Consider the following 15216-nt stretch of genomic DNA (forward strand, 5'->3'; position numbering starts at 1 on the left):
GCAAATATAAATACATGCGACACGCCATCGGGTATCACTCCCATATGAAGGTTGTCACGGAATGTGTTAGGAAGTGGGGGGGGGATTACAAATCTAGTTACGGATAAACACTGGGGGGTATCTGCACCTTGCTGTTCCTACTGATGCATAGAAAACAGTTGCTGGATGTAACCTGAATTCACTGTTGTTCTAAACTATCAGATGTCGATGAAAGCCAGCAGGGCCTTTGCATTATTCTTGATAGAACTGCAAAGGGAACATAACAGTACCAGCTTGTTTCCATTTCAGTAGACCTTGGAGCTGCAAATGAATAATATAGTGGAGGCAACTCAGGGGTAAATGAATAAATCTGCAATAGGTGCAGTGGGAGTTGGAAGAAGAAGTGGAAGTGCCGTAGAGCTACAGCACTACCTTATGGGGACGCAAGATATTGCACATTATTGTGGAGTATAAGATGATGAGAGAGAAATATGTTTTTAGGAGTATATTACTCTATTAATACTGACATACATAGTTTTGAGTCTCGAGTTATTATAATAATAATAATAATAATAATAAAAATAATATTTGTATTATTGTCGTTGTTGTTTTCTCCTTCCAGCGAACTAAAGATACATTAATTGTGGGTTTCCATCAGTCTTATGGTGTCTGTTTCAATTTTGCTATAAAGACACAGAAACATACCATATGCAGACATCATGACCTCAAAAAATCCCTCTTCATAGTTTGCACTCTACGTCAATGAATCGGAAAATGGATTTGTTCTGCTCCCCATTAAGACAAAGCATGTGCATAATTGCCCCATCCATGCTGGAGATAATTAATATCAATGACCCTGCTGACTTTTCAAATGCATCATGTTGGGTTTAATGATGATGTGTCATAAGCAGCCGGAGGTGGAGACACCCAGCTCTGTGTTTGCTGGCAGGCCCAGACCAGGGGCTCCAGATCTGACAGGCAAGTCCAGGTGAGTAATTGTCTATGGCATCTTATTACATTGCTGGCATGATCTGATTTAGTTCAGCAGCAAATGGTGGAAATAGACCCAGTTGCCATTGTGGGTATTGGATTAACGAGGTTTACGCCCAAATGGACCTCAAACTGACGGCAGATACATCATGTAAGATTAAAGAGGATTTTCATGTGGTTGTGATGGCTGCTCTGCTTGCTTCATTACTCTTTTGAATCACTCCACACGTCTTACACTTTGGTGTTGGAAATACATTTCGCATTTAACCCTACATGTAGAAATAACTTCACAGTCTTTAGTGTGAGATATTGTGGCCAAAAACAATAACTTGACATTATTCCTTTTTTCTGCTGATAGACAGCGACTGGGACATTAAAATAAAAATGCTTCTTACAGAGCGGAGAACATAAATGTTCAATCTTCTATTTACACATTTTGTAGATTTTCCTCTCAGGGTTTTGTGTACTTTTCAATGCTGTTGAATTGCATTGAATCAGTTGATTTTAGTGAATAAGTGAGTAATCTTCAAAGTAATCTTTCAAAGTAAAGGAGATCCCATCACCTACACAGTGCTCTTCCCTTGACAACCCTCATGCTACTTATTATCATCACATTTTGATTTAAAAATGCGTTCTTGTATAGCGTCCACAATAAAGTTTAATATCATTAGCATGTCCATAAAGAAAGGAAATTAGAATTCCGAAATCCTAAAATGGCATTTAGACTCCTGTTGCGAAAACTACATTACCCAGAGCGACCGGCTGTTAGAGGGCGGCACCTCATTGGATAATGAAAACCACGTGACCCAATAAAGCGAATGATGAGAGACACAAACAGGAAGTGGTACTGTCCGAAACAACGTGAATGTCACGTTAAGAGTGAAACGAAAGTTATACCGTTGGAAATGTCGTTTATTCCATCTTGAAATTGTCGAAACGTATTGTTCATGTAGGCTTTTTTCTTCCTCGGCGTTTGTCACGATGTTTCAGTCTGCTGCTAAAACGTTTTCTGTTGCAACGACCACAGCAGCGACGCTAACTCGGGGAACATGGTTTAGTATTCGACATTATTGCAACAAGACACCGGCTAGACTGAGAGTGTCAGAAGCAGTTTCAGGAGCTGAACTGGGAGCGAATGTCAAAGTGCAGGTAACGCCTACTAGCATGCAGCTAAGCTAATGCTTGTGTATCTACATTTGTGAATAAATGAGCTGCAGTGCACAATAAGGGATTATTACGTTACGTCAAGCCATACATGCATTTTCTTAATGGACCGACTTGTAAACAACTCAAGGTTCAAGTCATGTAACGTTAAGTAAATGACGATACAACTAAAGTTAGTATCATCATTTTAGCACCCTGAACTATTATTTACACATTGGCCCAGTATGTTTTCATGTCATAACTGCAGCCTGGTGCCAGTGTATACACTTAACGTTAGTTTACTTTTTTTTGTGAAAGAACGAGGAGTGGAATTCTCAAATTACCAACATCTGGGTTCATGAGCATCACCTACCAATAAGAATATAAGAACCAATAAGATATTGCTGTATTGGCAGAGGGGACATCAAGGTGCATCTGACTGGTTTATGTGTCCTAGGGATGGATTCGGTCTGTTAGACCTCAGAAGGAAAATCTCTTTCTCCACGTGAATGATGGGAGCTCCCTGCAGTCATTGCAGGTCGTCGCCAGCTCAGAGTTGAATCATCCGTAAGCGCTTCTCTCATATTTCCTCTACATAATCCTTTTTAGGTATGAAGGATGCGCATACAAAAAATACTCACTGACTCTCTTCCCTTCTTTTTCTCTCTCAAATTAAGATTGCTCACACTTGGTAGTGCTGTTGAAGTCACGGGTACTCTTCGGAAAAGTCCACGGCAAAAACAGCCATTTGAACTGCAAGCAGACCATATCCACATAGTTGGAGATTGTAACCCTGTGGTACGAAAAAACGTTTCTACAAACATTAGATTTTACTGGCTGTGCTATCTCCAACTTATGTTATAACTTTGTAATTTGCCAATTGTGTAGGAATGGCATTTACTAATACTGCTTTGAATTTGTCGTTTCAGGATTTTCCCTTCAAAATAAAAGAGAGACACAGCCTTGAGTATATTCGACAGTTCCCGCATCTCAGGTGTAGGACAAATGCGTTTAGCTCCCTGTTGAGAATACGAAGTGAGGCCACTACAGCAGTTCACTCATATTTCAAGGTGAGCACATCAGTGGAAAAGTTTTTAATGCAGAACCAGACTATGTATTTATTTTAATTTTTTTTCTCAGGAAAATAGCTTTGTTCAGATTCACACTCCGGTCATTACCTCAAACGACTGTGAAGGGGCTGGGGAACTCTTTCAGGTTGAGGTGAGTGAGTTATCGTCAATCGAAGCCCCGATACACAAAGAATCAATTCCATTCTTTGATGCCTGTTCTTCTACCACAGCCGTCCAGCCCAAACAATGAAGAAGGTGAGAAGTTTTTCTCTGTTCCAGCTTTCCTGACTGTCTCTGGTCAGCTTCATCTGGAAGTGATGTCAGGGTGAGATCAACTATATGAATTTGTCTTCTACTGATCCTCTGGACATAAAAAAAGAGATCTACTAAAAAGAGGGTCTACATCAGAACGCACACAAAGAACCATTCCTAATTATGCATTATCACTCCTCCTCTTCCAGGGCTTTTTCGAGAGTCTACACATTCGGACCAACTTTTCGTGCAGAGAACTCCCAAAGCAGACGCCACCTGGCTGAGTTTTACATGGTGGAGGCCGAGGTCTCCTTCACACAGTCCTTAGAGGATCTCACCAAGGTACACTGTGTCATTGTCCTACAAACACAATGCTGCTCTGCAATATCGATCAAAGTAGCACAATGGTAACTATGGGATGACTCACATTCACATAGTTGTAGGGAGCTCATCTTCTCTGGCAATGATGAAACTGTGTAGCATTAAAGCTCCTCAACAGCATCTGACAAAATGCAAACATCTCCGACTGGCAAATCGTTTGATCATGAGGATCTGCGATGAAGTGTACTGATTGTCACACCACATCAATTCCTGTGTACTGAACATTTTGCACTTGCGCAATGTGACTATAAAAGGTTCCCCCATGCGCAGTTTGCCAGAAAAATGTTTAATTATTAAACCGGGCCCTGCTCCTTAGGTCATGGAGGACATGTTCAGGTCCGCCACTGAGCATGTCTTGGCTCACTGTGCCGAGGATGTGGATTTGTTTCACAAGCATGTGGCTCCTGGACACAGGGTGAGTCCTCAAGGACACTTATACACATAATCTGACTCCTTTAGCCAACCGGCCACAAATAAGGGAGACTTCAATGTCCCAAACAACATTTTCTTTTCTCCGATTACATGTCCGTTCCCTCTAAGGACACTGTGGAAGTTATGCTGAAGAACCGATTTCCTGTGTAAGTCCCTACTTATTTGAATTGAAAAAGCAACATGTTGAAGAACTTGAATAACACTATCACAATCTACTTTTAGGTTGACCTACAGTGAAGCTATTGACATCCTAAAAAAAAGTTCCCAGAAATTTGCCTTCCCAATATATGTAAGTGTGGATTTTCATTAATTTACTACCAGATGGATATCTATCGCTACTGTACATTTCCCACTAACACTATTATCCCACAACAATGACCTTGGCTCTTCTTTACTACAGTGGGGTTGTGACCTCCAGACAGAGCATGAGAAGTACCTGGTGAAACACTGTGGCAACATTCCAGTCTTTGTCACTGATTACCCTTATGATCTTAAGCCTTTTTATGCAAGAGACAACCTAGACCATCCCGAGCACACGGTAAGACACAGAATGCTCAAAAAATCAATGATTTAACGCCTCCTTTCCTTTCTTGCATTGTCTCGCAGGTTATCACGTACTTTTGCTTGTCTCTTTTGACTCCCGACTGTGTTTTGCGTGCAGGCAGCTGCAGTGGATCTTCTGGTGCCGGGTGTTGGAGAGCTCTGTGGGGGCTCGCTGAGGGAGGAGAGGCTGGATCTGCTGAAGGCCCGGCTAGAAGAGTAAGAGTTCCAGGGCCAAGGCCAATGCTAATACACTACAGTTGTAAAAATCTGCTTAAATATTCTAAATTTGTTTGTATTTTAATTAATGAGGTCATGCATAGTCCCAGTAGGCAATAGCTGGCACATTTAACAAGTTCCGCAGTGGCCTTTTAAAATAGAAATCTGTTTTCTCTCACCAACACCACAGAGCAACAGTGGGCAGAAAAACTCAGCTGTTGAAATCCAAATTCTTCAGTTGGGTTTGACGGTTTTTAGGCATCCTAACTCACCACACATCATGCATGATCGGAATACAAATGATACATTGACATTTAAGATGCATCTACCATTTCATTTACATATATATATATATATATATATATATATATATATATATATATATATTGAAGGTTTTATTGCACTAGCTGTGTAGCTCAACACTTTTTGCGGGAACTGAAAAGGCAAATTACCGCGTCATGTATATGCATTCACGGGACGGAAAATTCTGCGCCTCTTAGAAGCAAGTGTTAACCAGAATGCAGGTTTTCTTTCAAATGCCTCCTGGTGTAATGACAGCTGATTTTTTTTTTTTCACAAGAATCACACTTTTTCAGTTGAGTGAACACAAAATCATTACACGTTACAGATTAAGCTGCAATGCAATATTACATTTACTGCAAGAAATCAAAGATGACGTTGCATCTCCGACTCTGCGTTCACATTCCATTCCAGCATTTGTTAAACATCAGGATCATTTCAAACAGTCATAGCATCAGCAGTAAGCATATCGCAGTCTGCACTCAGCCGTATCACAGAACAAGTACCTGACGCTTTGCTACAGACTTTTCTTACTTACACATTGATGGTGAATATAGGAAAATAATTTGCAATGCAGAAGATTTATTGTGTGCTTTGAGTTTCTGTTTTGAGGCTTTTACATGAATCATCATACTTTTCCAGGGCCGGATTAGAAGACACCTACAGCTGGTAAGAAGAAAACATATTTACATTACCAAAATGTTATAAGAGACATCCTTCCACTTTAATCGTTTTCATTTGAACTTTATTTGTAGGTATCTGGATCTGAGGCGTTTTGGCTCCGTCCCTCATGGAGGCTTTGGAATGGGATTTGAGCGATTTTTGCAATGCATTCTTGGTGTTGACAACATCAAAGATGTGATTGCGTTCCCCAGATTTTCCCATTCTTGCCCTCTATAAAACCCCATTTAGGCTGAGTAGAAATGTGTACGTCTGTATTTTCTGTTTTTGCTCTCTGTGAAAAAGGCAATAAACATTATATTCGACATCATGTTTTATTTATTTTTTTGTAAATAAAAGCAATGAACAGAAAACATACCATATCTGAGAGGGAGTTTCACTCGTCCACTTATTAGTATTAATCAATTCTCACGATACTGTTTAGTTTCATTCATTTATTAATTTGCCTGCATCAACTTCCATTTTTAACACCGATGTCTAGTTTCATTCATTTATTAATTTGCCTGCATCAACTTCCATTTTTAACACCGATGTCGGTTTTCCAAGCGACAGAAAAGTATTTAAAATTGCCACCAGATGGTGCTTTTGCTCATTCCATCCAATGGAGAAAATGCAAATAACTTACTCACAGCACATATTGACTTTAATATTGACTTTTATTTTGCCAAGGCGCGCAAAATATTTAAAGAAAGCCCGCATATTTAAGCTTTAATTAATACTGCGCCATGGCGAGGCGTATCATGCGTGTTTTCCTAAAATACTCAAATCAGAGGCGTTTCCGTATTTATAATAAAGCAGAAATACGTTAACGTTTGCACTGGTTTGCATTTGGGAATCATATATATATATATATATATATATATATATATGTATATATATATATATATTTTTTTTTACAGTTCCTCCATTATTTTCCCTAGTGTTTGGATCTTGAGTCGACTTGATTGGCCGGAGCGGTTCTTCCGTCCTGTTCGTCCCATCCCAGCGCGGCCCATCCCTCTCTCGGCTCGGTGGGCGTGGCGTGAGTTGGGAAAACAAACTGCATGCACTACGATACTTCCTCAGCCTGCATCAGTTGAGTTTTGCCCGCGGCTCCCCGTCAGCTGGCCGTGCGTAATTTCCCCGAGAGTCGAGTTGCGCTTCTTTCCCGTCCCCGCCCCCCCACCCCCCGCTCCCCACCCCACCCCTCCCTCTCCTCCGGTTTTCAACGTCTCCGACCAGCAGCACTTTGACTATTACCTGTATCATTTTCTTTTTTTCTTTTTTTTTTGTAATCAAATGGGGGGAGCGGACTGCGCCAGTGGGACATCGACGCCTTGAGGAGCCGTCATGTGCTCCCAGTGACAGCGGCCGTGCACAGCGAGAAGGAAACAACACACGCTGACAAACATGAGCGGCGGTGAAATCATCTTCCAGGGCTGGCTGAGGAAGTCCCCACCGGAGAAAAAGCTCAGAAGATATGTAAGTCCATTGCACTTTGGCGGAGTTTCTGTGTGTTTTGAATAATCGCGCTTTGCATCTCCGATAAGTAGTCGGGTTAAACTGAGAGTCCCATTGCAGCAGGCAGCAGGTGCACCCCCCCCCCCCCCCCCCCCCCCATCATCCTTCTGCACCCGCTTCTCTCGTTTTAATAACTTACAGGAGGAACCACGTGTTGTTAGAAAAAAAAAAAAAAATAGTCCCGACCATTAGAAGCTAGAATTATATGTTTCACATAATAGGAAAAAAAGCAGTTGCCCGTTTTGACATGCCCACCCACTGTTGTGGGCCAACACGGAGGTAAGCCTGTGTAATACCCAGCAGCTGTCTATGGTGTTGACTACATAGCCCCCAGACACAAACTGCCACTTGGCTTTATCCAATCGTGATGAGGTAATGTCTAATGAAGCGTCGATGTCCTACACGCAGCCCTGTGACCAGGCTTCATGGGCCAGAAGCTGCTGTAGTCTCCCGCTGGGTGCCGGCCCAAAGGGGAAGGGCAACAAATCGGATAATAGGATTTATGGAGGAACATAGAACCATGAGACAATCTCCCATAAATACAGCTGTCCACTGTTTATGTATGGTGCTGCACTACCGGGCCTTTTCCCCCTCCTTACTAAGCCGACTTTGCCATGATGTTATCTCTCTGTTTTCATCTGGAAATCCATCCTTGAATGTGCTCAAATGTAACCCCCTCCACCTCACCTCCATTGTCCTGTCATTTCCTCATTGTCTTCCACTTAAAGCTGGCTAATGTTTACACAGCGACCACCGTGGTCCGTGTGGAACGGCAGCTGCAGTGGCACAGAGGAAGAAAAACTTGCTTGGTTCATAGCAGTACTGTATAAACAACGGGGGGGGAAAGGCATAATAAAGGCCTAGGCAAGAGAGCAGGGTTCAGCCTTTCAGCCCTTCTCACCATGCTTCTCACCCTGAGCAATAACCTATAAACAACTACACACACACACACACACACAGGAAACAGTGTCATGAGATGGAGTGTCCAGAGCATGCAGACTTGTAAATGTGATAATCGGTCCATCTCAAATTCCTTCCACTTAAAGTCAGGCTCTGGACAATCGGGGCCATTTACTCAACACTATTGCTGTCATCTGACATAGCTGACGTTCTAATGGAGAGGGACATATTCAGATAGTGCTTTCACATACTGGCAGACATTCTAGCCCGTAGGTGTGTTTCGGTGGCTTGATAGGTCATTGTAGTTCGTGCCATAGTTGTTTTGTTTTTTCTTTTTAGAAGATTATTTGCAACAATCCTCAACAACCCTTGTCCTGTGAATATTCCACCCGTTTCTACAGCCAAGTCCTCCCTTAACCGGACGGGGCCTGCGTTTTGTTAATCAGTAGTTAGTTGTTGGGATAAATTGTCATAGCATTTATGTGACCTCTCAGAAGTGGTTTAGTCAAAGATGCAGGTTTAGGAGAGAGTAAAAACTGGTGCCAGTGCCACGGGTCATGCAAATGGAATGCAAAATCAGCGAGCAAACACACTTGTGGCAGTTGAAGCCTGGACGCAACTGGGGGGGGGGGGGGGGGGGAGGAAGAGACGGGAGGCAACACGCCTGTGCCCCGTAACGAGCACATCTAGTCCTGGTTTAATGTTTGCTAATTGTTGTAACCCTATTAACTCTCGGCAGTGACTCTTTCTTTCTACGCACACAAAAGCGCTCCCTCCAACCCGCCCTCCCCCACCATGTGACAGACAGCGGTGCTGCGGAGCCGTGTGAAGCCACTTTTCACCCCCACCAGGAATAAGGGTTTATCTCGTCTCGAGGGGGGGGGGGGGGGGCAATGGGGGCTCCAGAGGTGGCTGGTGTTTTAAGAGCAGGTGGGAGTGGCCTAGTTGCTTTTGTTGAATGATGTCCAGAGTAAGCAGAAGGAACATGAAAACAACTGACTGATCCAGTACCCAGTGCCTCTTGCAGGATTCTGTTGAGGTTCAAATGTGCTTCATCAGTTAAAACCCCAAAACCTGCCTCATATTTGACTTTTAATCCTTAGTCCTACCCCTTCGGGACAACCAATGTTGACACATGCATAAGAGCTCCTCCAAAATGATTCATCACAATGTGAATCATACACTCGACGTGTCATACAGTAAACAGTCTGATTCCTGTTCCCAGGTCGGGATCACGCTGCTGTAATCACAAACGTGTCTGCTCACATACAGTAGAGCACTGCCACATTCCAGACAGATCATATCGACGAGGTGATAGCTTCTGCTTTCTGCCACTGCCTGCTTCTGAGGGCTTTACCGCCTTGCCCTGGACGGTACATCCGAGAGGAGGCCCACTGGGGGGGGGGGGGGGGGGGGGGTTTGGGGGGTCCGTAGGTTTTTCAAGGCCCAGCACAGCAGAGCAGCAGCAGCAGCCTGTGTCCCACTGTCAGCTGCCGGGTGTGCTTTTGTTTTGCAGAGGGGGCTTTGGGAAGTCCTTGCCCTCTAAGGTCAACAGAGGACGCCTCCCAGTTCCTGCTTTGACAGACACCCAGCGCTCACACAGACATTTTCCTTGTTCCACTTCATCTGAGAGCCCTCGAATGGGCCTTTACCCCAGAAGCTAAAAAACTGGCGTTGCTTTGTGTGACTGCAGTATTAAAGTAGGATTAGATGGTTCTGGGCTACGATCGCCAAGCGAGATCCTTGTGATCAATTTACATAGATTATTTTAACTTAACTGATTCTTTAAGTACGAGTATCCGATTGTCAGAAAAAATAGTATTCCAATTGCCCAGAGGAAAAGGTGACTTCAAATGGCTAGTCCTGAAATGCAGCATGTCTCCACATTTAAGAAGCTGGAACCGGAGAACGTCTGAAAGTATTTCTTGTACGTAACTACTAATATCTTTAAGGAATTGGTTGTTGATGCATTGCATTTAGATCGACTTCGCAGCCATTTTAGCAGAACATTCACATTTGTAATAAATGGAAGGCTTTCTGTTCTTAAATTGTGAGCCTTTTTAGATTTCCTCTCAATGTCCCTCAAAGATGTTGACGGCTGAGCGGGCAGATAACGGCTAACGGTGCTAACCACGCTGACCGCACTAGCCGCACAAACAATGCAAATGATGGCAAAAAGGCTGACAGCTTTTTGAGTTAACATGTGGGGGGTTTTGGTGCTACTTTTGCACGTTATCAGCTGTGACCGACCGCCATACGAGCGCAGTGCAGAGTGGCAGCGCAGTAAAAGCACACGTGAGGAGGAGCTCAGATAATATCACACACAGAGGGAAACATCACTCTGCTATTTTTTTACATTGCTGCTCCATTAATGCTCGGAATCCCTTTATATAGAGAACCTTTATGCTCAAAGCTCGCACTTGTTTGACTCAAAATGACTTTCCTCAACCCTTTTGTTCTCTAGTCCCAAGTGGATCTATTTTATTTCACATTTATTGTGAAAATCCCCGGGTGGCCTTGTGTGAACCTTTTGTTATAATATCCTTTCCTTTGCCATGAACTCTGGTTTAGACTATGTTTTCTACCCAAAACGTAATTATTGCACCACTAGCAGATGTCCCACTTCCTTTGGCTGGTACCTACAGGATGTCCCATCACGCCTCTATCAGCTGAGCTGAAAGTTTTGCTGCTCTGAAGGAAATTACATCCCATTGATTTTTCTCTTGTGATTTGGACCAGGAGTAGGAATGTTTGTTTGTACCTATTTTCTGCACTCTCATGAAGTACCCTATCGCGGAGGTGGCGCCTAATGGTGCTTAAAGCTCTAACACACCTAAGTGTACCATTACACTGTTCCACCTTCTCCTTCAATAGGTATTTAGTTTCTCCGCTGTTGCTCGGATCCAAACATAAACTCCTAGAGGGATCATACTAGCTGTTCCTACATCTACTAGTAGCTTACATGTCACATGATTGCCATTAGATTGACCTTCTGTAGCAAATGGGCTTTGCAGTTATGTCGTTCAGTAGAAATGCCTTTCGGGCCTCCAATCCTGCAGAGCATCGTAGACGGACATAAAAGTGATAATGATAATAAGAAAAGTCCTTGCCCCTTTGTGTTCATAAGTATGACTTGGACTGCTGGCATTTCAGCTTTTAGTGTGAGACGCTCGCTTTGGTGTTGCAGTGTGTGACCACTGAAAAAAAACAAAAAAAAGTTGACAGCCATTTCTATTTACCCAGGGACAGTTGACTTGGCACACTTGCTCTTCTTGACCGGCGTCCTGCTTAACAGTCAAAAGAGCCGCTTAAGCCTCGCCTTTTTGACGCCTCTTCAAAACCTCTTTGCCGCTTGTAGATGCACCATTATAGTAGCTGGTAAGGTGCAGAAAACTCTATTAATTTAGGTAAACATGTTTTCATTCTTGAACGCAACGATGCACATTACTAAGCATTACTTCCCTCCCATGCAAATAACCACTAATGCGAATTGTGTTAAAATAGGAAGTGGTCTGAATTCTCCTAAGTGAAGGCAATTTCTTGATGTAATATTTATATGAAGCTATTTATACACAAGTTCTTGGAAATAGAATAGTTGACAGCTATTTTCTTCACACTTACTGACAACATGTTAATGTTGTGTGGGAAGTATGATTTTTATTAAACGTGAATATCCTCTTTCTCATGGACTGTTTAATCATTTACACATTCTGATGCCCCCCATAACAAGGAGTTGGAGGGAATATAGAGCTCTTTAAACTGTATAATGGGTAAATAATAATATAAAAATAAATGAGAAAAAAAAGGATGAAGAATAGAATTCATTTTGTTGACGGTCACGTCATTTTAACCAGACATCCTGGCATCTTATTGCAACACTAGCAGCTGTAAATATCCCCAAACAAGTGTTAAAATGTTTTGTCTCTCTGTTTCATGTGAAACTCTTGCCTTGGGCAATAGTTTGTAGGAGCTTTAAATATGAAAGGTATATTAAGATTATTACCTCCAGACGGTGATGAGTCGTTGCTCTTCACTTGAAAGAAGTGACATTTCCTGCAACGTAAGCTCAGCTAAAAATAAGATGAGTGATATCTCTCGGAATACGGAATTCACTGAAACACAGTGAGATCACTAACGCGTTCCTAAGGTTGTTTTATTAATGAATTTCGCTGTAATCACTGTAATCAATGTGGTTCATTGGTGATAATGATCAGCTAAATGTTATTCTGTTTTTTTTGGACGATTTCATGGTGTTATTCAGACATTTCATTAATTTGGTACCAGCATGTTTCAGAAAACATCAAGTGCTCCAGCAGAGTTATTTGGTCTTTTTGTGTACATATAATGACATCATTGCAAGTGATTTGGAGAAGTGCAAGCTTGAATGCTGACTTGTGATACGTTTGTCATTCTAGTAGTTTAATATATCACCTAAGTATGTTATCGTTTCCTTCCACTTGGCAAGTATATTTGCAATACGTGCTTACCGAAAGAATACAAAACAAAGTGTTCACATGGCTAGAAAAGCGAATGAGAAAGGAGATATTTTGCTGAGCCGATGACTTAGCAATACTAAAATATCTATGCCACCCAAATTATTTGTTAACAGTGGTCGGCTTTAAAGATGAAAGACGTTCAGTACCGTGTGAAGAACCTCCGCCATACCAACGACCGCCTGTTTTTAAAGAATCACATTCACAGAGTGATTTTTTTTTGCATGTAAACGCTTCCTCTCTGCTTCCTCTCAGCACCGTGCATCCAAAGCCGCCTCGCTGCATTGGAGCACGAGAGACCGGGATAGAGATGCTCACGGCGCACCCTGCGTGCACGAGCCGCAGCAGATGGCTGGGGCACCGGAAGTAACACAAAGACTTCTGATTGAAGATAATACCCCCCCCCCCCCACCCCCAAAACTGTCGGCGGGCTGCCGCTAAGCAAGCCCGTCCTTCTGCTGGTACGGAGACATGGCAAGAGATTACTCATTTCCCCTAATGATGGAAGTGTTCAACTGCAAATTGAGGCTGATTATATCTACCCAGAGAGCTTTTGAGAGGTTGTTGTTTTTTTTTTTTAAACGGATGCGCCGCAGATTTTTGCAGATCGTTGCCCCAATGAAGTGAGCGAATAAGCGCCTCGTCCCTCTTTGTCATCTTCCCACCTGTGGGATGGTGACTTTCCATCACGGCCATATGATGACGCATTACGTGGAAATGTTATTAAGGCTGAACGACATTAGGCCGTACCCTGAACGCACTGAGCGGGTTTCAAAAGCCTACGTGAGGAAAAGTGCAGGCCCGCTAACCTCCCACCTTCATTATTAACACACGAGAGTTTATGAGCCTGTTTGGGTCTTATCTGCATGTGTTATGTCTTGCAGCTGCCGGCCTTCCAAGGTCAGTGTTTTGACTATCGGGGAAACATGAACCGTTTTTTTCATTTAACGTCGCTCTAATGGATCCGCTTGACTTTTAAACGCCTGCAGTTTCATTCTCTCGGCGATTCTGTTTTACATCCGATTCGGTGTTTACTTCTTCGGGCACCCGAGCCGCGTCCCGAGCCGGGAGCATCTGGATCTCTTCACCGCTCGAGACGGATAATGGGAGCCGAAGCTGCCGAAAAATGCAAAATGGCCACACACTGTAGGCACGCTGTTGGACCGCTGCTTTTGTTTGTGACGTTGAATCCGTTGAATGTCTGTTATAAACTTTGTCTCGGGCGGCTGTCTGCTTAACGTCTTTCGCTCCGAGCCATGATGGGGCCCTGTGTAAACTTTAGGACTTTCAAGGAACGTCGCCATGCTCTTTTATGTCCATGTGCGGTTTATTTAAGCTTGTGGTTACATAAACTAATGTCACATAGGTAAATACAGACGCATGACATCTGTCAAAGACAGAAAATAAGACCGTCCTTTTAATAGTGCCTGGTACGTGACGGGTAGAATAATCCAGTGTCTTTCATGTGGATAATCGGAAAGCGCTGCAATGAGAATATTAAAATGTGTTTTTGTGCAGAGGGAATGGCCGAGTGTTATTCTTTAAATGTAACTGGGTTGCTCTCTTACATGCGGACACTCCCATCTGTTCCTGGAATGTGGGCTGACGTGTGACCCACTATTGATTAGGACCACATAATCGGGGCTCTGTCGTCATTGTCTGCTGCAGCCCGTCCAGCATTGTCCGACCCTCTCATCACATTAACCAGCATCACAAGTGTTCAGGCATTCGCTCACACAACGATTACATTATACGGCATTATAGGCGTCCCACCTTTTTAATTAAAGCGTTGAAAAGTGTTCCTTTTTTCCTTTCTTCTTTTTTTTCTGAAACAAGGAGATTCTAGTCTTATTCAGGCACCACAATAAATGAAGCCACGGATGTGATAAACGTCCCCCCTTTGTTCATGTTTAAGTGTGAAAAGCTAGGAACAGCACCCACAGAGTTTAGATGTGCTATGCATCACAGGGGATTGTTGTAGGAAGGCTCCGTCTGCTGTCTTCATAGAACATCCATTCAGGATTTGAACCGAAAAGCTGCTTCAAGCTAACACGTGCCAACCAGGATCATTCCTAGCAAAGCTTTTTATACAATGATTTTAAACGAGGTCACACACATTGGGATGACCCAAATTCCATGTGCAAAGTCTGATTATTTGTGAAAAATATTATTGTGATTGCTCATCAAAAAAAGGGGAATTCTGCCACACATAAAATGTTCCTCTGCAACGCCTTTTTGATTACTTTGTCATGACAGAGGTGTTTTTCGTTTCGAATCAATTTGAGGAGTGCCTCTGGTTTGCGTGTTGCACATTTTATCTCAAGTGTGTCATGCAG

At 42.9% G+C, this 15216-nt stretch overlaps 2 protein-coding genes across 3 annotated transcripts in view; both read left to right on the forward strand.

The window, feature by feature from the left end:
* The first annotated feature begins 1798 nt into the window (after window positions 1-1798).
* Window positions 1799-6297, forward strand: nars2 (asparaginyl-tRNA synthetase 2, mitochondrial). The gene is made up of 14 exons (XM_037462386.2): window positions 1799-2118; window positions 2570-2679; window positions 2790-2910; window positions 3042-3182; window positions 3253-3333; window positions 3413-3507; window positions 3644-3776; window positions 4132-4230; window positions 4356-4393; window positions 4470-4536; window positions 4648-4785; window positions 4909-5006; window positions 5949-5975; window positions 6062-6297. The coding sequence occupies exons 1-14, from the start codon at window positions 1951-1953 to the stop codon at window positions 6204-6206; spliced, it is 1461 nt and encodes a 486-aa protein (XP_037318283.2). The 5' UTR covers window positions 1799-1950; the 3' UTR covers window positions 6207-6297.
* An 882-nt stretch (window positions 6298-7179) lies between these two features.
* The window catches only part of gab2 (GRB2-associated binding protein 2), a 30027-nt gene continuing 21990 nt past the window's right edge, over window positions 7180-15216 (forward strand). For both annotated transcript variants that reach the window (XM_037462366.2, XM_037462374.2), the window contains exon 1: window positions 7180-7448. In XM_037462366.2, the coding sequence (XP_037318263.2) occupies window positions 7377-7448 (72 nt within the window). In that variant the 5' untranslated portion in view covers window positions 7180-7376. The remainder of the gene's footprint in view (window positions 7449-15216) is intronic.

This window comes from Pungitius pungitius, chromosome 3 (assembly GCF_949316345.1).
Source record: "Pungitius pungitius chromosome 3, fPunPun2.1, whole genome shotgun sequence".
Classification (NCBI taxonomy): Eukaryota; Metazoa; Chordata; class Actinopteri; order Perciformes; family Gasterosteidae; genus Pungitius; species Pungitius pungitius.